Here is a 25,146-nt window from a genome sequence, read left to right as displayed (position 1 = left end):
TCCCATTTATCATGCTTAAAAGGGTTTCCTTTCATGAAGGGTTAAAAAAAAGGTTTCTGACTTTAATTTGTAAGGCTAAACTCTCCTCTCAGTTTGATATGTTGTTCCTTGACTCTCCTGTGGTAGCCTAGGTAAATCAAAGCAATGCCAGAAAAACATGAACACTGGCTGACTTCCCAAGGAAATTCCCTGCACGGAGAAAGGACAGGTGAAAGGGCTGATGTTCACCCTTACAATCAGAGAGGAGAATTTTCACCCACCGGGATTAAGCATGAACACATGCTGAGCTTCCAAACTGTGTTGGCTGATATGCAGCAGTTCTATTGGTGTGTCCTAGGGTGAATGAAGGAGGAGGGCATTGTAGGTCCTTGAGCTTTCACTAGCTGATAACGGCTTGCAGTGGCTAGAGCCTGGCTAGGTGCCTCCCCTATCCCATGTGTTTGTACTGAGATCTGTCCCTTGGAATCTGCACCTGATTGGCTGTCAGTTTGTGATGTATATGGTAAATTGTGAGTGTTATCACAATAACCAGGCCCAAGATCAGTCCCAAAATCAGAGGCAAAGTTTCTTCCAGTTGCTCCCTCTCATCAACAGGACACTTGTGTTCTGAAAAGGAAAAGATACAAGAATATCAGTGACATACTTCAAATGCTTACACCGAAATGCATGATAGTTCAGAAGCACAAGTCAAGCAAAAGTACCATAGATGTAGAACTGGGAGAGATCTTATAGGTCATCAAATCCAACTTCTTCATTTTACTGATGAAAAACCCAAGGCCTCAAATAGCAAGGGGAATGAGGGAGAGTGACTTAACCAAGGCCACACAGGCCAAATGCTAAGTGGCAAAGACAAGATTTGAGCCCAAGTCTTCTGAACCCCAAACCAATGCTCAGCCCATAGCCTACACATTGCTTCTGGTCCTTTGGTGCTAGAGGAGAAATCATGAATTGAATTTACTAGACATCATGTTATGTCCAAACTAACATATTGTGCTAAGACTCAATGGAAGTTTATTAAAGAGATTCTAAAGTTAATATGTAGACTGCAGAGTTTAGAATAATAGTCCTCATAGGTGACTCGGCAGAACAAAGTTCAATTGAGGTTGGACGGAATCTTAAAGATAATATGGTCCAAAACATTTCCCCCCAATACTGTAGGCTCAATATTGCCCTCTCTTGGAACAAAAAAAACACACTGACACATTGATTACATATGATAGGATATGCCTTATTTCACACGTGTTCTTCACTATCTCACTAAACAAGATTTGGCACTTTCCTATTGCATGTCTTGATGGTGACTTTTTTTAAAAATTGGATTGTTTTCCCTGTAAAATCCCAAGATACCAGCTGTACCTACCTGTCACCAAAAGCACAACATTGTGTTAACCATCACAATGTTTCCATTTCCAGATACTATCATAGCCTCAGAGCTGCAAATGATCTTGAAGGCCATCTGGTCCAACCCCATCATTTCACAAATGAGGAAACCATAGCTCAGGAAGGTGAGGCGATTTCCCCAGGGTCACGCAGGTAGTGAGTGGCAAGGCTGCGATTCAAGCCCACATCATCTGACTCTAATGCTAACTCTCTTTTTAATAATTCTACTGCATTAGCTCCTTGCTTGGTATCTACGTGGCGAAACAATTGGATGACGACTACCTGATTTTTTCTTTTAAAGTGTTTTAGTATCATAAAAATTTGATCCCTGTCATTTGTGTAGTTGGTTATGTTCCTGTGGTCCTAAAGTTGAAGTGATTCTACTTGTCCTGAGGTTTCTTACCCCTTCTCAATTGCTTGCTAATATTTTCATTCACAGAATTATGGTTGGAAGACAACTCAGGAAATACTCATCATCAAATAGTTTATTTAGTTAGGGTTTCAAGGGACCTCAAAGATTCATTCTTTTGGGGTACCCTCGAGACTTCCCATTGAACCTTTAATCTTATCCCTAAAACTGGCAACTAATGGAACATAATTATTGCATGGGAGTAACTGGTGTCCTGTTTTAAGGAACAAGTTCAATCTGAGAACCAAACTTCTGAGCAGCTACTAGGAAGCAATGATGTTTGATAACTTCCCAGAGAGGATTGATTTTCCAAATCAACTTCACAATTACTTATGAGTGCTCATTGTGTATCTAGATCCCTGACCTGAAAAACTCTGTCCTGAGCGGGAGAGCCAGGGAGAGGAACCAAGCTCAAAGACTTAAAAGGACTTGGATTTGCCTCTAGGATACGCTTTTGTCTGGAACATGTGTCTCTGTCAGGAGACACTGATTAGTCAGTGGAGGCCAGTAGAGGGCTGGAATCCAAACTTCTCAAGTGTCTCTCCTTGTTCCATCAGCAGCATCTTTTAGATCACTAATCCCTCAGATCAGTCAGTGGGGGCCCAGAGAGCTCCAGGGACTTCCTCAAGGTCCAAGAGGCAGCAAAAGGCGGAGCTGGGATTTAAACTTGCCTATCTCTGGACTGCTAAATTTGGAGTTTCAGAAATACCTAGGTTTAAACCCCAGCTCCACCTTTTGCTGCCTCTGGGAACTTGAGGAAGTCCCTGAAGCTCTCTGGGCCTCCACTGACCAATCTGTAAAACAAAGGGTTGAATTATTCATTGCATAATCTTTGCTGGTTGCAAAAAAAGAGAAGTAAAATACAAAGAGGGGACTACAAATCAGGGAACGACCAAACGAATTGTGGCACAAGAATATAATGAAATGTTATCATGTCAGAAGAAATGATGAATATGAAGAATGCAGAGAAGCATGGGAAGACTTACACAGATGAACTGATAAACACCAAAATCAGCAGAATGGTGAAAACAATAGACACAATAATTATAAGAATGTAAATAGAAGGAACAATAAACCAAAAAGTTGAAGAAATGTACCTATCTTACTGAGGAATATATTTGAATTGTCTATAAGCAGTTATTAATTTAATTCAAAATATTAAATGCTTACTATGTGCCAGGCACTGTGTTAAGAGCTGGGGGATACAAAAATAGCACCTACTCTGTGTCAGGTACCATACTAAGTCCTGGCCATAGTTATCAAATATGAATATGCTGCCGAGATGTTTCAAGTGTGTTGTTTGGTTTGGCTGAACTGCTTTTTCTTTTTCTCTTTTTCAATCTTTGCAAAAGGAAAACCTCTTTAGGTAGAGTGGTGAGGAAAAACTGAAATAGAAATGAATGGGATATAAAATCACAAGCCATCAATAAAACAAACAGGCCAAAACAAACCGCTAAAACAAGAAAGCTAGATTAGCTGGCCTTTAAGGCCTCTTCCACTACTAAGAGCATAATCCCATCTTTGATCTTTTTAATCAGGTTAGACTGGCCCAGCTAGCTGACACCCAACAAGGAAACTCGGACTTCCAGCTTACAAAAGCCTACAGAAATGCCAAGATTCTTGTTATAATAGTAACTGAGGTGAACCCCTCCTTGCTCTTGTCAGGCTCAGGTTTCAGAGAAATTAAAAGTATTAATCATTTGATCACAGTTTTGTGGCCAAATAAAGAATAGATTGGTTGTTGTCCTTTGTTCTCATAGAGGGCTAAAATGACACCACCATAGAAGAGTTATGTTTCAATGTGACCAACTGTGGCTGATCAGACCGATACAAGCTCAGAATGTTCTACCACAGGAGGGGCAGAAAATAGTTCATGTGAACATTTCAGATGTATTCTCTAAATTCGTGCATCCTGAATTTCCTTTGAGCTGTTTCAGTTCTGCTTTGCTCATAGAACACAGCACCTTCTCTGCTGGGGGTATGACATCCTGAGTGCATCTGTGCCAGTGTCTCCCACATTACATGATCGATTCTAAAGTTCTTAAGAGAGACCTTGAGAGTGTCCTTGTATCGCTTCTTCTGATCACCACGTGAGTGTTCCCTGTGTTGCCCTGTATGAGTTCTTCATAAAATAGTCTTTTTGGCAAGTGTACATTTTGCATTCTAATATTGTGGCCAGCCCATTGGAGTTGTGCTCTCTGAAGCAGAATTTGAATGCTCAACAGCCAGTAGGGATCTCAGTGTCTGGTACCCTATCCTTCCAGGTGGTCTTTGGGATCTTCCTAAGACAGTTCAAATGGAAGCAATTCAATTTCTTGGCATAGTGCTGGTAGACTGTCCAGGTTTCACAGGCATACAACAATGAGGTCAGTACGATGGCTGCGTAGACCTTCAGTTTGATAGTCAGTCTAATACTTCTTCTCTCCCATACTTTCCTTTGCAGCCTCCCAAACATTGAGCTAGCTCTGGCAATGCAAGCATTGACCTCATTATTAATGTGTACATCCCTGAAAAGTACACTACCAAAGTAAGTGAACTTATCCACAGCATTCAAAACTTCTCCATTTGCTGTAACCGATAGTTTCATGTATGGATGGTGTGGTGGCGGTTGATGGAGCACCTGTGCTGTCTTGGTGTTAATTGTTAGGCCAAAATTAGCACAAGCAGCAGAGAAGTGATCCATACTTTGTTGCATCTCAGCTTCAGAGGCTGCATTGAGTGCTCAATCATCTGCAAATAGAAAATCATGGGCCAACATTCCTTCCACTTTGGTCTTTGTTTGTAGCCTTTTCAAGTTGAAGAATTTACCACCAGTGTGGTAGCTGACCTTGATGAAATCCCTGTTAGGGGCTTATTATCCATTAGTTGCTCTACTTGCCTTGAGATTTCACATCTTACCCCAATCACCTGAAATCTCATCACTTGCTATTTTAGGTATTTAACATTTCACCTCTCTCAGCCTCCTACCCTCACTGATTAAAGGGCTAGAAATGAGAGCACTAAACTCTTCCCAAAGCCTCCCTTATAAAGTGCAGGGATCTGAATTTTCAAGGAACTAACTCTCCTTTTTCCATCAATTGCTCTGATTGGTTTCTACTCCTTGGAAAATCATACCTCATACTCCCTGGTGTGTTCCACTAGCCTCCAGCTTTTCATATTCATTTTGTGTGTCATTTTCTCCCATTAGATTGTAATATAAGCTCCTAAGAAGGCAAGGACTGTCTTTTTCTTTTTATATCCCCAGTTCTTTGCATAGTGCCTAGGACACAGTAGGCACTCAGAATAGTTATTGAACGGAAAAAAAAATTCCCAGCAGACTCTAACCTTTGACTCTCAGACTTACTGTTGTGTTTTCAGTCATGTCTGACCATTCACGACCCCACTGGGGTTTTCTTGGCAAGAATACTGGAGGGGTTTGCCATTTCTTTCTCTAGCTCATTTTACAGATGTGTAGAATGAGAAAAACAGAGATAAATGACTTGCCCAAGGTCACACAGCTTATAAGTGTCTGAGGTCATATTTGAACTCAGGAAGGGGAATCTTCCTATCTTCAGGCCCAGTGCTTTATCCACCAAGCCACCTAGCTGCCCCTCAGATTTATAAGCAGCCTCAATTCTTGCTCTGTTCTTTGGTATACTCTAGCCTGACCAGGACATTGCTTCATTCTGAATTGTAGCTCATAGGACCTGAGAATGTATATCTATGTAGTATGCATACTGGGATGGCTGAACATGAACAATTTTCCTGGAAAGAGAAAATTTATATGAAAAACAAACCCTAGAGAGTAATACTAGCAATAAAATCATAGGATCATAGATTTAGAACCGGAAGGAACCTTCGATCATAGAGTCCAACCCCTTTGTTTTACAGATGTGGAGACTAAGGCCAACAAAGGGTGATTTGCCCAAATTAATCAAGTATGGTGGCAACTCTAAGTTTTATGAGAGGTAGAAAACAGACAAGCATCAATATGGGGTAATAATAATCATAATATAGCTAGGCTTTACATAGTGCTTTAAGTGCAAGGCATCTTACAAATATTAACCCATTTTGTCCTCACAATAATCCTGGCAGAGAGATGCCAGGAAAGTTGGGAATGAGACTTGAGCTGGTCACTGAAAAGTTTGGGGCTTTGTTGACATTAAACAATTTCTGTTACTTCCATCATGTTTATTTTGTTTTTATTTAAAAATTCAAATAGAAACCTTAGTGAAATTGTTAACAAAACCTTCAATGTCCCAGAACAGGAGAGCAGATACTATCAAAGTAAAATAGAATATAGGACAACTATATGATCTCAGACCAGTGATGCTGCCTATTGAAGTAGGAAACTAGAAGCAAAAAGCTTGCCTATCATATTGGATTTTTTGACATTAGTACAAAAAGTGTTGTTTGCTAAGTAGAAAATGCTGTAGTCAGATGGTATTTAATCTACTTTCTATATTTTCAAAAAAAAAATATGGCAAGTGATACGAAAGGTGTAAAATGTACTCCAGTAATACACCATTAAATTCAAACACTGGTATAGCTTTTCTTTTTAAAATTCTCGTTTTCATTTCTTCTCAGTCATCTATGGATATACAGAGTGCTAGGGAGTTAATGGAAAGAAATTGGCAACAGCCAGGGTGAGGAAACATTAAAAAATAGCTGCTGTATTCAACTCATTTGTGACTCACAGTTGTTTTTGTTGACTGCCAAATCATTTCATGAATATGATGCTGTATAAAAAATCCTGGTGGGCTGGGGACTGTGACAGGGCCAGCTAAACTATCTCCATTGCAATTTATCACAGAGGCCTGGTTTATAGCTCCTGGGGCCCTTCCTCTGTTATAGATAAGGGAATGTTTGTTATATGGGATTTTTGTAACTACTAGTGCTAACCTTCCTTTGTGAATGCAAATTAATTGGCATTACTTGCTAGAACATGTATACATGCATTCACACATTTATTCATGCCTAAATTGCTAGCTGTGACCATTTTCCTTCAGTATTAGGATTCTTGGTATGTTTTTCTCCTTTACAAAAACCTTTTCCTCCAGCCTTCTCTAGAATTTAGGTTAATATTCATATAAAGAATCCAAAGGGATAGCTGGAAGCCCCTTGATAAAAAGTCCTTTACCATCTCAGTTGAGAAGTCATCCCAAAGCCTCTCTTAGCAATGGCCAAACAATTTAACAATAAAGAGAACTCCCTTGAGATACTTGTAGCTATACCAATTATTTATTATTATTCTCTCTCTCTCTCTCTCTCTCTCCCTCCACTTTTATTGTTTTCTTTCTGTAATTTTGGCCTTATGTCCCTAAAGCAAACTAAAGAGTTATCCCTGTCATTCAAATTATAGGGTCTTCTTGAGCCCAAATGGAATTCTATATAGCCCCAAAGCACTTCAACTTATAGGTAACAGACTTTTCTATGTGAACAGACACTGGAACAGGAAAATAAGCATTCTAGTCTTTGGGATTCCTGTCCTATTTAGTTAGCTATGGCACTTTGAGATCCCAAAACAAAATCAGGGAAAAGAGGTAACAGATAACATCTTGTTTCCCTACCGATTACTGCCTTAAAATTCCTGGTAAGTGAGGAAAATTGATGAAATGTTACTGACATGTATCAGAAATGAAAACTTTTCTGTATAAAAAGGGAAAGCTAAGAAGACATTTTTGTTTTTACTACCTCTGTCTCCAGCCATTCTGTGGCCTCAGTTGTTTGAAATTAATATCCTTTTGCATCATACCTGGATATGTAAGTTTTTTTTTGGTTGGTCTTTCTTTTTCCTTTCCTAATATAGATAAAGATTTACCAAGAAAAATCATTCATTTAGAACAGAACATGACACTAACTTTAGAATGCAAAATAAATAGGAGAACTTGGTCAAACCTCCTTTTCGTTTGGGCAATAATCCTACTTAACCTAGAAAAATAGTACTTACTAGCTCAGGTATGAAATTATAAACCAAAGACAAGTTGCCACTGTTATCTGCTGCCAACAGAATACTCTGACCCTTCACTTTTGGTGCACTGAATACCGCAGTTCTATAGAAGCTATCACATTACAGACAACATGGTCACTCTAGAAGGACAGAACAACTGCTTATGATGGATATTATATGGGAAGCACCACAATTCACAGGGGGAAGGACTATCTACTTTGGCTTGTATGGCATATAATTATTTTCACATTTAATTTTAAGAATTGAAAACTAAATTTTATCTGTTGTCATCCCACCAACATACACACAGCACAAAAACCTATTCTAAATGAATCTTTAAAAATTAAGGTTGTACAGTGGATAGAGCTCTAGATTTGGAGTCAGGAAAACATGAGTTCAAATCTAGCCTTAGATCCTTACAATGCTGTGTGACCCTGGAAAAATCATTCCAACTCTGTCTGGGTATAATAATAAAAACTACTTCCCAGCCTTGTTGTGAGAATCAAATGAGATAATATTTTTAAAGCATTTTATAAACCTTAAAGCACTATGTAAATGCTCATTATTATTGTGATACCATAATCTACAGTCTCCCCAATATATAAACAGTTATTATATTTAGTAGGATGTACACTAACTCCCCCAGGCCAGAAAAGACTCTCTGGATTGTAATGTATTCCCTTTTCACAAAAGAATAATTACACAAATATCTAATAGGCACAAACATCTCAATATGATTTTCAAAATAGTAAAGTTAAATAAGAAAAAAGTAAGATATGGAAAAGACCAAAGCCATATAGCATATTCAGAAGCCTGATAACCTACATATCATGAATCCCTTCTTCATAAAGATAGTCAGAAGGCATTGGAAGGCACTGAACAGGAACACAAAAATGTAGGAAATAACTAGTTACTAAAGTAGGAATCATTTTAAATTCAACTATGTAGCATGAAACCATCAAGCCATTAACAAGAAGTCAAAATAAACATCAAAATGGAAGAAAAAAATGAGAAAATATTATGGACAATTAAAATAGCTCTAATCTAACCTGTTCAAATAAATTGCTAGTAAAAAATGGGAAATGAATAAAGGAAAAGAGATCAACACAGATTCTCATATCATCCTTTACTACACAAGTTTGTAACATGAATCAATTATCATGATGGTACCAAAAGTTTATAGAAACTGGCTCAATAAGCAAACAGTCGATCTCATCACCAAGAAAAGAAACTTGGTAGCTGAGGAAATCACTATTTTTTTTTGATGTAAACTCACTTGTAAAACATTACAGAGGAGAATAGTAGATCAAGCAGTTTCACCTTATAGAATCCTAGAGGAGGAAATGAGTCAGCAGAAAACTCGGCTGGAGACCCAGCCAAGTGAGATCATCCCAACAGCCTCTACAGATGGAGCTAGACCCTCAGAATAAGACAATAAACAATTCATCAATTGAACAAATCCTTAAGCATTTCTGTAACAAGCTACATTCATCATTGGTGACAACGGAGTTGCTCCATTTGGATTTTGATTCAACAAATATTATTTGATTTCTCATCTGTATGCTAGGCACTGGGGATACAATGACAGTTCTGAAGAGTTCCTGTGCTCAATGAGCTTATACGTAACCTCAAAGGCAAATGTGCCACATGAGGATGGGAGAAGGTAAGAAAAATGAGCAGGGAGGAGACAGAATACACATACCCAGAAGAAATTCCTGATGGAGGTACAGACATTTTGAAAGCATAGAGAGACCAGTTTCCAAGATAAGTAAAATGGTATAGGATGGAAAGACTGAATTCTTGGGGACTGGGGGGATCAGACATAGTGTGATATAGTAGAACGATCGCTGGCTCTGAAGTCAGAGGTCCTGGGTTTAAAGCCACCCCTAGTACTGTGACCTCAGGCAAATCATCTAACCCCTTAGGCCTCAATTTCCTCATCTACAAAATGAGGGGGTTGAATTTTGATGACCTCTGAGACTCTTTCTAACTCTGAATCTATGATAACCCCATAAGCAATCAAGGAGGCAATAACTAATGTCTGACAGTCCTACTTCTTCATTTGTATATTCTTTTATGAGAATAATCTACATACATATCGAGGGAATTCTCACTGAAAATATGAAAAGGGAGGTAGACTTTCTTCTGAAACCACATCTTTACAATTACACAATTGATCAAAAGTTGTAACGAATGCAATATCCCTTTGTATTGGGGGTGGTGGTATTTAAACAATAAAAACAAGAAAGCACATTTGACTTGTTAGAAGAAAATGGCATTTTAAGGGCTGTCTTCCAACAATGACTGTCTTCTTTATTAGTTCATAAAACATATGATTCCTAGAAAGATACAACCACAAAGATAAACTTAATAGGGAGATATATGTGAACTAAACACACTTGTCACTGCAATTGAGGTTGTTGAAAATGAATGCAAATAGAACAAGGATTCCCTATAAGATGATATCCTCCATATTGTATGTAACACTGTGATTATGACATCAAGTCCCAGGGTACTATAGAGTCTTCTCGGTGAGATCCACACCTCAAAAAAAAAAAGAGACTAATAATCCACACCAGATAAAACCAAAAGAATGAAGATGGCCTTTTGTCCCAGACTAAAACGTGCAGCTTATTGGCAACCGTAATGGCAAAGTGGGACTTTTTGTTGTCTTTTGTTTTGGAGTGCTCCTCAGCACTAAGGCAATCACATGACTTTGATTGAGTCTTGCCTTTGTTTGTAGGAAGGCCCACACTTTTTTGCTAGTTCGGTCATGAGGGGTGTGAAACTGTCTCGAGGTGTGAAGTGCTCTAAAGAAGTGTATATATTCCCTGACGTTAGCATTTTGTTTGGGTCTCACTCGTTGGAAGAGCATGGGTGTGGAGACTCTGGGTAGCTGTTAAGGAGCCCCCTGGCTTTGAAAACCCAGATGTTGGTGCTTCTCTCTCTGGTAACTATGTATGTATAGTTTTGATCATATAGCAAGAAGCCTGTCTGTTGTTTTGTGATATTTGCTCTGTTTATATAATTTCTGTTTGTAATTTTGGTTTGTGTTTTCTCTGAAGTTCAGGGTGCTGACTTTTGCCACTGAAACTAAGTGAATGATATATGTGTGTTTAATTAAAGTGAGATTGGAAACCCCTTAAAGTTGCTTTCCTTAGAAAAGCAGATCGAAGTGTGTGCTGGTGTTATTGGCCTTACACCTCCACAGCAGCTGCAAGCAACATTGTTATTATAGCAACTCAATGAGTTTGTCCACCAATACAATATTTGGACCAGGTACTACAGATGGACAATAATCTTGGCCAAGAATTTAATAGGAAGAAGAGGGTAAACTGGATTTGTGCAGTAATTTCAATAAATGCAAGCTGCTCTCTGCCATCTTTTATAACACCAAAATTTTGTCAGCAATGTTTTATGACCAAGAATCCTGGGACATCACAATTTTCCATGAATTAAAATTGCAGGTAACTTGAAGGGCAAAGGAGAGATAATATAGTGGGCACAAAGAGCTTGATGTATGCATAAATGAAATCATCCAAGAATTGTATCCTTGGGAAAAGTTGGTGGCCTAGTTTTCTATCAAAAATAAGGGATAATAGATGGTTATTCCTGGTGCCCAGAGAATGTCAAAAAACAAAATATGTAAAGAAAAAGAACTCTAGTATATTGGATAGGTTTTCTTTGGTGGGTTTATGGAAGGATATGAAAAAGAATTTTTATAGTATGAGAAGGTGTTGATGGGTTTGTAATCTACACCTTTGGAAGGAAGACATTGATGGGACTCCAAATCCACTTACATATGGAAATAAGCAAGTTTCAGCATTGCTGACTCAGCCATGCCTAGGCTGTGGCAATCCAGGGCAACAGTCCTAGAACTGCACTTTGGAGATATATCTAGGTGCTACAATGGCTAATTAGGGATACAGAAAGATAAGGGGGGAGAAAGAGGTGACTCCGCCAGCTATTACCTAAAAGTAATAATAATTCCAGAGTCATAAACATATAATCATCCAAAACCCAAAAGAACACAAATCAATCATTCTTTTCCCTCTCTTGCCAAGTGTGTCAATATACAAACCCTTTTCAGGTTGTAAATCTTGTATTATAATGAGTCGTTTGTGTACTTATCCTCCTTTAGCAAGCCCTTTGACAGTACAGATTAGGGTCTTATTTATTTTTGTCTCCACTCTGCAGTGCCAAGTGCTATGAAGAGTGTATTCTTAAACTTATTTGTGCTCAAAAAATATTTATTCAATGAATAAGTGATAAATGACTTTTCCCAGGATGATGGGCACAATTCTTAGCATACAGGAGGTATTTAAAAAATGTTTATTGATTGATCAATGACTACTAATTGGGGATGATTAGGAAAAGGATTCTTGTTCAGGCATTAAATGGAGTATATGGTTTATTAATTCTCTACCAATCCGGGGATTCTTTGATTAGTTATTTAATTTCCTCTTTTGATATTCCTTTCAAAATAATAACAAACAATAATAATAATTGATATCATTTGTATAGCACTATGCACCAGGTACTGTGCTAAATGCTTTATAAATATTAACTCATTTCATTTTAATAACAACCTTATTGTTGTTATTATCTCCACTTTACAGTTGTAAAAACTAAGGCAGAGAAATTAAGTGACTTGCCCAGTGTCACACAGGTAGGAAGTAACTGAGGTCAGATTTGAACTCAAATTTTCATAATTCCAGGCCCAGAATTCTCTCCACTGTGCAACCCAGTTACCTGATTTCACCTGTTTAAAAACTTTGGGAACAAAGAGAAAATGGTGTGACTTATTCCAGCTTTAACACTATCCCCGTCCTAAAACTTCTAAATCTGCATCTGGTGAAATACTGTTTTACCAAGAAGGATATTTTTGTTTCTGGTTTAAGTCAGTTTCTGGTAAAACTGCTCAGGAATATCTCTGGTACCACGTGTGTTTTCTTTATTACTTCCACATTAACGTAATTATAGTACAGTATAGCTCAAATGCTCACATCAAATACGGTGAAGAAAGACAAAAACAACTGATGAAAATCAAAAAAGGTTATTTAACACCAACTTTCATCTCTGCAAACCAAGGGCAATGATATTTTTGGCTCTTGAACAAGAATAGTTGTTAATTTCAACTTCATTTGGTTGAGCTATGTATATGTCTCCTAAAAGATTTTATTTTTTTAAAGTCGTAAGTACTGAGGGCTCGGTTTAAGACCATTTTAAAGTTGCATTTCCAAGCAGCAGGTAATTTTGAGATGTTTTCATTCTACATTAATAAATTCCCTATGAATATATAGGGCCCTGTGGTTATGCAGGGTTCTATGGAGTAGTAGAGTGCCAGGCCCAGAGTCAGGTAGACCTTTGTTGAAATCCTGCCTCTAAACTAAGATGTCCTAGTTGAGTGACCCTATGAAAGTCACAGCTTCTCTCAGGGGACAGTAGCACTTATCTCTTAGGACTGTTTTGAGGATCAATTTGCTTGGAAAGCACTTTGCAAACATCTAAGGGCTATATAAATGGAAGCTATTGCCATAGAAATTTAAACAACTTTGTGAGGAAGCACAATAAATTCATAGGAAGGGATACTGAGGCTTCTAGTTCTGACTTCTGTGGGAAGCTACAGGAGTTGTAAGAAGAGAGAGAAAGCCTTAACCTGAATAAGTCAATTTTGTAGTCATTTGGATGGGTTTGGTCTCGTGAAGTAAATCAGAGGTTGAATTTGGAAGGAGAAATTTGGTATAAATTTGATAAAATTCAAAGAACAATCTCTAGGCCCAGACACCACTCCAAATTCTATTTTTTGGGTTGAAAAGAAGAATCAAGGACAATTAAGGAAGTTATTAAAAGATTAAGGAGGATTTAAAGTAGAACCTAAAGCAATATCATAGAATAGAAAAAAAAATGTAGCCAGCGCAATAAGGAAAAAATTAGAGGAACAATTAGAAAGTAAAGAAAATTGATAGACTAGATTGGTAGGTGGGCCAAGTTTGGTGAAAAATTGAAGGCCAAGTAGGTCTGGCCACTAGGTGGCACAATGGATAGAGCTAAAGGCTAGTCGTGAAGTCAGTAAGACCTGAGTTCAAGACCAATCTCAGACACTTACTAGCTGTGTGACTCTGAGCAAGTTACTTAACCCTGTTTGCCTCAGTTTCATCATCTTTAAAATGAGCTGGAGAAGGGAATGGCAAACCACTCCAGTATCTTTGCCAAGAAAATTCTAAATGGTGTCACGAAGAGTGGACACAACTTGAACAATGACAAAGTTGTAGCTATGGAATTAAGACCAAGGGAAGGAAGTTGGTTTGGTTGTAAAAGAGGTGATAATTCCCTGTAAAGGTCTTAGTCAGGTATAAAGACCTATAAGTATGAATTATGAAAAGTAGGAAACTGTGCAGTGACTTGCATCAAATGTTCATTGTTCGTGATCTTGACCCTTGTTAGGATGATGGGAATAGAAAAGTATTACACAGAAGAGAGGAAAAGGAAAGCAATACTGTACAATTAGAGATTAAAAACAGATGTAAGGCTCTTTCAAATGATGAGAACCAGCTATTTGATAAGGAAGCTGTTTGTCCATCAAAAACTTATACAGTAGAGCTATTAGGTTCATCCAAAGGAAGAAGAAAAGAGTCATAATGGTTGTTGATTTTTGGTAGGAGTATTGAGGCACATATTTGTTTACCTGATAGCAATAATAGAGTGATCTACTATCTTTTAAGATATAGCAGAGACCTTTCCAAAGGCTTATCAAAATAGATGAAAACTATTCATTTCTGGTGATTCACATGGACACAATTGGTACAACTGGAATACATTTTAAAAGGATTTCCATTGAGTATAAATTTTTGTGCTAAGAATTGGAAATCATGAGGGCAAAGACTGTATTTTTCCTACTATAGCCCAGTGAAGGCAAGAGATGAATAAGTTAAAAATTGATCTGGGTAGTGAACAGGTGACTTAGAAGGTGGTATCTGAGAATGGGATCTGTATTTCTGGACTATGGCTTAGAATATAGTGCTAACAAATTCCTGGCAAGAGATGGAGTGCACCAAACAAAGGCTGATATGAATTTATTTGCAGGCTGTCTTGAAAATCCGGTTGAAAAATCTTTAAATTAAAAAGAATGGAGGAGGAAGAAGAATGCTCGTATACAGCTTCCCATTTATATACCACAGAAATAGCTAAAAATAAGAAAGAGAAAAACAACTGAGATTACTAGAAATGAGAAAAAACCCAGAAAAAGAGCTAGTAGTTAAACCTATGTAGCAAACATCTATACACAAATGTTCATAGTTTAAGCAACAAAGAACTGGAGATCTTAAACACGAAGAGTCAAATATTAGTTTATAGGTATCACTGAGATTTTTTGGGAGAGGTAAAAGTGGGAAGAGGGTTAGCACAGCATATTTAGAAGGTATACTCATGAGGAAAGGGTGGGGGAAGCATAATCTGAGTGAAGGCCTATAGAAGGAAAACCAAAAATGATTTTTCTTATTGGAATATAGTACAGACCACCTGAACAGAAAAAGTAAATAGATGAGGAGTTTGTGAAACAGATCAGAAGTCTAGCACAGAGGTATGGCATGGTAGCAATGGGGGACTTCAATTATCCAGACATCTGCTGGAGCTCTATTTCTGCATAAGCAAAGCAGTTCATAACGGCTTGCCTTTGTGCTAATTTCATCCTTCAAAAGACAGAAGTATCCCAAGGGGGAATTCTATTCTGTATCTGCCTTACTAAAAGAACCAGTTGCTGGTGTGAAAATGATGGAAACCCTGGGAAGAAATGACCACTCCCTCCCACGGTTTGTTATAGAGGAGAGAAAATCCTAGAATATTTTGACATGTAATCTAGACTTTGGGAGGGTTTAAAGGAAAAGCTATGATTCCATAGACTAAAAATCATACAATAGATGTCATCCCAGGAAGGATGGGAACTACAAGTGAAATTCTGAATATAAGGAAAACTATTCCAATGATGAAAGAAAGCATTGTTTGAAAAGACCCATGTGGATATACTGGAATCTCTTCCACCAATATAGATTTTTAAAAGAAATGTTCAGAAGAGGATAACAAGGCCAGGCAACTTAGGGAGAATATAAGAGAATCATATAGTCCTATAAAAACAATGCCAGGAGAACTAAAGCTCATAATGAGCTGTGGCTGATATAGGAAGGTAAAGGCAACAAAATGGGGGTGGATTGGGGAGAAAAAGAGAATAAATAAGGGATATAACTTTGATTGAGGAGGATGAGATGGGAACTGACAAAAAAGAAAAGGCAGTAATATCAAAACATAATTTTGCTTCTATTTGCCCATGAAAATGATATTTGTTCTGGAAACGGCAAAACAAAAATGACTGACATAGAGTTGATGCCTAAGATACAGAAAGAGATATCGTACAAGAGGACCTAGTTCACTTTGACAAATCCAAGTCACCTAGCTCAGATGAGCTATATACTCAGATAAAAACAAAAACAAATACAAAACCAAAACAAACCTGACAATTGTATTTGCTGGAACCAGGAACAAGGGGTAGAAGATACAGATGCAAATTTAGTCATGTCTCAAAAAACAATTAGATAATTAGAGCTGTCCAAAAGTGTAATTGATTGCTTTGCTAGGTGGTGGGTTCCAACTCTTTGGAGGTATTCAGGCAGAGGCTAGAAGACTACATTTTGGGTATATAATCTGGAGGATTCCTTTCATATATGGGTTAAACTAGGTGACTTCTGTGGTTCCTTCCAGCTCTTAAATTCTGTGATTCTATGAGTCTCATTGTGGTCAAATACCAAGGTCACACACCTACAAATAACAGAACTTGGCCTCAAACCTAAGGTCTCTTACTCCAGATACGAAGCTGTTTTCCCTATAGCACTCTCAAGCTCACTGAGTTGCTTGGCATCCTCTCTACCAGCTTACACTTGGTCTCACAAGACATTAGACTGTCCTTTGTTTGAACAGGAGGGATTAAACTCTTTTGTCCTTGTGGCTTTATCTAGCTATTCACTTTCCCATCAAAGAAGCAGCTCTGAGCTTTATCCTCATTTCATGTTTGTTTGTTTGTTTTTGGCTGGGTGATTGACTGCTTCTGCAGGTAAATAGTGTTCCAAACATAAGAAATCATGGGATTAGACACCACTGCTGAAATTTCTCCATGGAACTGTAGACCGTCTGGAGATTTTTAAGGATTTTGGCGTAAATGAAGGGAAAGGTTGATGATATAAAACAGAAGTACCTTCCAAGGTAGGGGAAATGAAAGATAGTGTGTCCTAGAGATTAATGTTAGCTGGGGGTCCTACATATAACCAAGATATTCCTGAACCCCTCCCCACCCCGATCTCTGGGACTTTGATTCTGCTTAATCTATCTGTTCTAGAATTTGTATCTACATTGTTCTGAAGAATTAGAAGAAATTAAAAGATACAGTAGTTGACAATTACAATATAACCTGTTACTTGTACCAGTATGAATCATTCTATATACTACCAAAACACAATGACATCTATTAGAAGCCTGTAGACACAGTTATTGCATGAATTTTATAAAGAAGATCGACTGTAAACAAAAACAAAATTTAAAGTCAATATGTATGGGTGGTTCTACCACCCCCCCACTACTACTACTATTACTACTGCTACTACTACTACTACTACTACTACCACCACTGCTACTATTACTACTACTACTACTAATACTAACAGTACTTTCTGCAAATTGCTTATTGATTTCCCAAAGTTCTTTCATTTCCAAAGTTCATATTGATTCATTTGAGCATAATGACAATACTATAATGTAGGACAGTTATTATTTTCCTCATTATAGAGATGAGGAAACTAAGGTTGTGACTTCCCCAAGTTTATATAGCTAGGAAGACTGTGTTAGGATTCAACCACACATCTTCCCACTCCTTAGTCAAGGTTTAATTTTAGAATAATGAAGTACATATGTTGTGTGCATTTCTTATTACGTATTTCTATCCTAATCATAATTATTCTAATGTCATTAAAGTATCAAGCAGTTTTCAGGAGACATTTACCCTATTTCATCATAGCTAACAATGTTATAGAGTCCTCAGAGTGCATCAAGGTTATGAATTAGTTGTAAAAGAGTAAATCTCAAGAGATTTCTTTAAAATCCTGTTAAACCAAGATCATGCCTATAGATATTATGTATGCACACATATATGTATATATGACATATATGCACATACATATACATGTATATGCACACACAAATATTTATGGTGTCATTGGGTACATTTTAAGCTGTTTTCACATCTAGTCAAACTTGGTGCTTTAAGATGACTGGCAAATGGTGATGACCTTTAGTTGAAGCTACTCTCAGTTTTGCTAAAGTACATACTAACAAATTTTATTGACCATTTCTAGTTCATAGGATCAATAGATTTAGAGCTGAAAGGGACATTTGACATTATCTAGCTTAATTCCCTCATTTTGTATTTGGGGAAACTAAAGCCAAGAGAGTTTAAATGACTTGCCCAAGATTATCCAGGAGTTAATAGGAGAGCCAGGATTTGAATACAGGTCCAGATTCTAAATGCAACACTTTCTCAATTCATAAGTTAATTAATTAAATTGAATCCAATAGAATTTAAGAGTTTTCATTCAGATCTAATGAACTTTGAATTTTTGAAGACCATGAATCCATAATGGAAGCAAGTTGCACTGGAAAATTCCTATGGTGTTATATTGTAATTATTGAACCACAGACATCATACACAGACACAGAAACAGACACACACACACACACACACACACACACACATGCTAGAGTCAGTAGAATGGCAGTAGTTAACACTGCAGGAGGAAAAAATGAAATGCAGAATTTTAATTTTCCTGTTGGGTTTCTTTTCTAGTTCTGCCAAATAAAATGAAACAATCTCTCAAAACAAACTGTGTGGATAGATGCTAGAGTAATAGAAAGAAATAGCAGGACAAACTAGGTTCCGGCATTAGTTGTTTTGATCTGGTGAATGATTCAGAGTGAGTAAAATTACTCGCTGGAGTTGCCTGCTTCCTCAGTTGAAGTATATATAATTTTAGAAGACCAAAGTATGATTTAAAAGATGACTTTCTAATTATTATGCTTGAAGTCAATGTACATTAACTGGGTGAGTAGTTTACTCCTGGATATAATGTGCTCAGATTTAATGTAAGCTAGATGCTCTATAAACTTACAAATCCTAGAAGTACAGTAACAGCTCACTTATCCAGACATCATTTATATGGTGACTTCCTCTAGAAGGATACAACTCTAAACCTGGAAATAGCTAATAATGATTTTTCAGAATGCAAAGTGGATGTCACAGAAAACAATGGACTGTGTATTAGGAGACCTGGGTCCTAGTTCTTCACTAGTTAGCTATGTGGCCATAAGTCATTTATCCTCCCTGAGTATCCTCAGTTTCCTAACCTGGAAATCAAGGAGCTAAATTAGATAACCTCTAATACCTGCCATTCAGTGATTCTATGTGATTCTGTAATAGAATATTCCCAAGCGACACTAGATAAATGTAGATCTGTGAAATGGAATGAGTACTGGAGACAGAATCAGTGGTCCTGGGCTGGAATCCCAATCTCCACTTCTCATTACTTATGTAACCGGGGCCAAGTCTCTGCACTTCCAGTTTCCTCATCTATAAAATAAAATTATTGCACTAAATGCCCTCTTTGGTCATTCTAGCTCTTGAGTCCAATAAATATCTTTCTATAGTAAGTGTTTGTTTGACATTCCATCAATTTGGAAGTCTCTATAAACCAACTTTAGATAGTGCATTGATGACTAACACGTATAATGAATGTACTGAGGTTCTACAAGGTCTTGAAATTATAGTTTATTGACTCACCGATGCACCTAGACCTCATCTAGTGATGAGCCTCTCTTGACCTAGCTGGGCTATTATTCAGACAACATACAACAAACAGACCATTGGTGAAGCTAAACTTTCCTACTGTTTTCACTTTCTTAAGAGCTGCTAATAACCTCTCTAACACAGCCTTTGAAGGTTATTTACTCCATACTACAAGGAAGTTTGAAAGAGAGCTTTAGACAATGGTCAAGTCTATCTCCTAATGACTATTTCTTGCCTATTTCTCTATCAAGGTTTTTTGCAAAGCCCCACCAATTAAAACTGAGTTCATATAAATACCAATTTGTTGATTTTTCTCTTTAAAAGCCAATAAACTGACACTAGTGAAAATTACATCATCCCAGCACACCTGCAGATGTAACTGGAGTTTTGAGCTATCCTTCAACAAAAAGTCACCACTTTGTAAGAGACCTGAGAGTAAAGCATTCACTTTCTATCAATTATTCAGAAATCAGCTTCTCCCCCTCCCTTACCTTCACTGAAAACAAAGTCAGAGATAATATCAAAGGGCTGGATGTGGACCGATGAGAGAAGCATAGCAACAGTTTTCTGATGATCACTGGAGGTGAGGGAGATGGTCTGTTGAGCTTGGCACTCATAGGATTTCCCAGCTGGAGTGACTAAGGCAGATAGGCGATGAGAATTGGCTGTGTGCTTCCCAGCTACAGAGGTGGCACAGACAACAATAAAATTAATCCTACAGTAATAATAGCTAGTATTTGTGTAGTACTTTTTAAAAAATCATTTTATCCTCACAATAAACCTGGGAGGTAATTGTTATTATGATTCCCATTTTACAGATAAAGAAGCTCAGGCAGGCGGAAGATGAATGACTAGTCAGACAACTGGTGTCTGAGACTGGATTTGAGCTCAAGCCTCCCTGACTCTGGGCAGATAAGTGGTGTAGTGGAAAGAGCACTGGGCTTGAAACCAGGAAGACTCATTTTCATGAACTCAAATCTGGCCTCAGACACTTACTAGCTCTGTGACTCTGAGCAAGTCACTTAACCCTGTTTGCCTCAGTTTCTCCCTCTGTAAAATAAGCTAGAGAAGGAAATGGCAAACCACTCCAGTATCTTTGCCAAGAAAACACCAGATGGGGTCACAAAAATTGAGAAGCAATTCAATAACATCCTGACTCCAGGTCTATCATGCTATTCACTTCTCCGCCTACCTAGCTTACCTCAAAAATCAAACATGACAATAGAGGGTGAATAACTGGCCATTGCTGAATAGTTTGAAACTTGAACTCTGTATTTAATATTTAATTTCAACTTTAATTTTCCCCCATGACCAACCAATAAAGAAACAAGATCAGCAGTTTTTCTTGGTGGTGGGGGAGTAGGCTTCTGATTTCTCCAGCTTTTGAAATTAGTCATTTGTGTTTTAGTTGGGGAAAATTATCTTGAAATCCAAATTTCTCTCTAGTGATAAAAATGATTCCAAAAATACAAATATGAACAAATACTTTTGTTCAAGTCTTCCCCTGCAGGATCATAATACTTTTGCTAAAGAAATGCATGGTCTGAATTACTCTGGATAAATGTAACAATAATAGGTCATACTTATAATAAGCCACTTTGCAGAGCACTTAGACACTTTCTCTCAAGTGATTTGCATAACAATCCTGTGAGGAATATAGTGAAAATATTGTCAATCCTCTTTTTTTCCTGAAAGAAACTGAAGCTCAGAGAGATTGTGATCCAAGATTACATAGCTAGTAAGTGGCAGTGCTTGGGCCTAGAATGACTTACAAATCTGATTTTTTTTCCTTTTAAATTCTTATTTTTTCTAACATTTTCTTCCATCTATAATAATGGTAAAGCAGTCTTCTAGCATTATTTTCAACCAAAAGAAATGCATTTTGTAGGTAGGTGATGTATAACTGATCATTTAAAATTCCTCTGCGTAGAACTGGAGAACCAGAAATGTAAAGTATACACCCTACCTGCCACCAGAACTGAGGGGTAAAATTGAAAAAAAAAAGAAATCCTCAACATTTGAAAACATTAAACAGAATATAACAAAAAAAGAGATGATTTCTTTAACTATACTATAACATATGGAACAGGCAGTTGGAAATTCTGGGGCATTTTCATGGAGATCTTATGAGAAGATGAGAGCTTTTTCTTTTAGTATAAACTGGGGGATAGATGGATTGGGCGTGGGTATGAAAGGGCTAATTTAGCAAAGAGTGTGGCTGCATAGTCCTTCACTTTGGAATGCTTTTAGGTAATTAAGACCCAAGGGCAAATATAGTGTAGAAAGGAAAGGTTCCCAGAAAAAAAAATGTGAAGGGAAATTGAAGAATTTGCTAGGCTTTCTGGGAATGAGGGGAAACTGCAGCACCATTACACTGCAGTTTCAAGGGTGAAAAATCAGAGTAAAGTAGAGAGAGACCGAGACAGACAGGGAGAGACAGAGACAGAGAGACAGGGAGAGAGAAAGGAGAGATAAAAAGAGAAAAGAATCACCTTTCTCCAACCTCCTCATCCTTCACTGCAGAATGGGTTCAAATGGATTCAAAAGGAGAGAGGAGCAAAGCCTCTTTGACTGCTGGAAACTGGCTAAATCAGCTGCCTAGGCTTGTGGAAAAGGGAAACTTGCCTCAGGCCTTTCTCTGCAGTGCTGAGGAAGTCTAGAGGCTGGGGTGGACCCTGGGCCAAGATGGCCAGATGGATTCTGGATGATTTGTCTCTGCCCTGCAGTGGGAACATCTGGTGATCACAAGTCTCCTGGGAACTGGGGCAGCCTAGCCGGGCTTCCCAGAGGGTGCAGGAGGCAACTTGGTTCCTGCTATCTTCTGTCTCACTGAGATGGGGCCATAGAAGGAACAACATAGCCTGGGCTCTGCTCAACAAGCAAAAAAGATTGCTAACAGAGAGACTTCCCCCAGGCCGATTCTGGAGAGTTTTGATGGCCAGGGTAGGAGACACGCCATCTTTCACTCCCTCCCTCTTGAGGATGCGAAAGACGCATCTTCCCAGACCCACACCAAATCTCAAATTTCCTCATCCTTACTTACGATTGACAGCATCTTTAAAGTATGTTCTCTCTGAAGAATCATAAACAAACTGAACTTTGCTCAGTCTCCAGGAAGCTTCCAGGCCCTTAGAGGTGTTGTGACCTTCCTGGAAGGGTAAAACAACAGTCAGGAGAAAGAGGCCTTAGAGCAGGAAGTGGCCATTTTGCCCAAAAGATTGAGCTTTCTTGGGAAACCCAACTACTGGCCCAGCGGTTTTTCTGAGTTTAGCTTTCTTTTAATGCTTGCACCATTCACCACCTCCTAAATACACACTATGAATATTGGGGAGTGAATGCACTGATGTGCATTTATATATTTCATTGCCCACTTGGTGTGCTTGAAAGGGGTCAATTGAGCAATCCACAGGGAACTGAATCCAGCTAAAAAAAAAATCTCCCTCTAGCACATCCTGGTCCCGGAGTTACCTTTACAAATAGCATTTTGAGGGCATAAGCTTTGTCGACCCAGAAAACTTGCAACTCGGATTCATTGTGCCCACATCGGCCCTTCATTTCAGCCCCTCGGGAAAGCGGAATATCAGCTTGTTCCGTGATCAGCTGGAGGCAAAAACACATGGAACCCTGGCTCAGAAGCTAGCGGAGACTCAGCCCCACACCCAGCAGCTGGGCCCAGGAGAAGCGCATTCAGGGGAATGGAAAGGGTTCGGCGCCAAAGCCTTGCGGCCTTCATAGGACCTGAGAATGAATTCAAAGGCGCACCCCCCGCGGAACCTCTGAGGCGAAGGTAGTAGTAGATGGGGGTGGGGTAGGGTGGAGGAGACGGAAATGGAAATGTATCCAGACAAAACTCTCCGAAAGACACGGGCGCTGTTTTCGCAGCTTAGCTTTCAAACCCTCTCCCAATCCCATGGCCATGCGGAATGGGCAATGGTTGAGTACTTTAGGGGAGCAAGGTGCAATGAAGCGGGTAGAGCAAGGGGAAGGTGCTAGAGGATCAGTTTGCATTTCCAAAGTGAACACCATGCAGCATTCAAGAGGAACAGCTAAAGTCTTCACAGGGCCTGTAAGGTGGGGGCCCTTTGGTCCGCATTCATTCCAAGCTTCAGTCAGCACCCTGTATTAAAGGGACTTCAGATCCCTCTGGGAGCTAAGACTTGAGAGCAAGCTGGGTTGAAACGGTTCCTTACATCGACATAATTGCTGGCCCACACATCATAAGGTACAATAAATTTTGCTGCAAATTCTGCCATTAGACACGTTGTCCCATTTTCCCGCACCACAAATATATCTTTTTCAGGGTTAGTGGAAAGACCTGAGAGATTTTCAACTTCTTGTTCTGCCATGATCTGAGCAATTGTATCTGTGAAACAAAAATATATTATCGGTTCTGTGCTAAACAATCCAATGTTTCTGAGTCACAGTTAGGCACAACGGTAAAGATGCAGTCAGTGTTCAGCTGGTACGCTAGGTTACAGTCAGTCTCAAAAGTTGCCGATTTTGCAGTGCCCTGGACGTGCAATTCAACAATGAGCATCGCAACACTATGTAAAGACACGGATCGATTTGACTTTAACATGTCTTTAAAATCCTTGTAAGCCTAGAGCAGGGGAAACCCCTGTTTTCTAAACCATGTCTTTCTTTCAAAAGCTCCAACCCATGCACGTCTTAAACTCCTCTCCCTGAGTTCTGTCTGCAAATACCATAAGCTATGTGTGAATCCCTGTTAGGGATGAAAGCACATACAAAATAAAACGAGTATGTTTGAATTGAAAGGTAGCTGGCAGATTAGAAGGTGCCAGCGCTATTCTTTTTAAGAAGTTCAACCCAACAGCTAGACGCCAGAACCTTACTCACGGAAAAGCAGGAATAGGACTTGAAGACGCAAGATTCCCGGAGCAGGTCTCCTCCTGTGGTCCATGCTTCTTCTGGTGACTGAATCCAGACGTTCTGCTGTCCGGTGGGGAAATCCCCGACAGACTCCTCCAGAGGGGGAGGGGAAAGAGAGAGAAGGGAGGGGGGAAAGAGAGAAAGAGGGAGAGGAAGAAGAGGGAGAGGAAGAGGAGGGGGGGAGAAAAAGGGAGGGAGGGAGAGAGAGAGAGAGAGAGAGAGAGAGAGAGAGAGAGAGAGAGAGAGAGAGAGAGAGAGAGAGAGAGAGAGAGAGATCGAGAGAGATCTCAAGTACTTGTTCTGTGGTTGTGGTGCAGCACACACGCAAGCTAAGGAGGAACTCTGTTCACTGCAGAGGGAAATGCAAGCACGGGTGAGAGCTGTCCACGGTAGTCACTGCTGAAAGGAATCCAGTTGTAGTACTATCTCGTCTTGCTTTTCTAGAGATGGATCTAGATTGACTTGCGCTGTAGGCGGACGTACATTCTCGGCGTTAAAGTATAATTCCTATATTTATTTCTTCCCTTCCATCATATGTACTGCAATTACATATGAAAGGATCGGTATATGTCAAAGAACTTAATAGCAACCCGATCTCCTCCAGCATATATAGGAAATTCCCCAATTTTTACATAGCTTAAATATCATATTACTGAT

At 38.8% G+C, this 25,146-nt stretch overlaps 1 protein-coding gene across 2 annotated transcripts; it reads right to left on the bottom strand.

The window, feature by feature from the left end:
* Window positions 1–66: 66 nt before the first annotated feature.
* Window positions 67–24,520, bottom strand: LAMP5 (lysosomal associated membrane protein family member 5). Of its 2 annotated transcripts, XM_036752339.1 has the most exons (6): window positions 24,457–24,520; window positions 23,790–23,962; window positions 23,068–23,199; window positions 22,643–22,748; window positions 20,091–20,279; window positions 67–606 (listed from the first exon to the last, which is right to left on the bottom strand). In XM_036752339.1, the coding sequence occupies exons 1-6, from the start codon at window positions 24,518–24,520 to the stop codon at window positions 428–430; spliced, it is 843 nt and encodes a 280-aa protein (XP_036608234.1). In that variant the 3' UTR covers window positions 67–427. The 2 variants fall into 2 exon arrangements, with proteins under 2 accessions (XP_036608234.1, XP_036608235.1); XM_036752340.1 differs by lacking the exon at window positions 23,068–23,199.
* Between the last annotated feature and the right edge of the window lie 626 nt (window positions 24,521–25,146).

Source organism: Trichosurus vulpecula, chromosome 3 (assembly GCF_011100635.1).
Source record: "Trichosurus vulpecula isolate mTriVul1 chromosome 3, mTriVul1.pri, whole genome shotgun sequence".
NCBI classification, from domain to species: Eukaryota; Metazoa; Chordata; class Mammalia; order Diprotodontia; family Phalangeridae; genus Trichosurus; species Trichosurus vulpecula.
Note: the sequence above shows the minus strand (reverse complement) of the source record. Positions and strands in the feature narration are given on the sequence as shown.

Bases quoted from the DNA above. Each gene is read 5' to 3' on its own strand.
- LAMP5 (XM_036752339.1), bottom strand. From the start codon at position 24,520: ATGGACCACAGGAGGAGACCTGCTCCGGGAATCTTGCGTCTTCAAGTC. The intron at 23,963-24,456 runs GTGAGTAAGGTT...TTTGTTTCACAG, and splicing joins AGTCCTATTCCTGCTTTTCC to ATACAATTGCTCAGATCATG. The intron at 20,280-22,642 runs GTAAGTAAGGAT...CCACCTCTGTAG, and splicing joins CTTTAAAGATGCTGTCAATC to CTGGGAAGCACACAGCCAAT.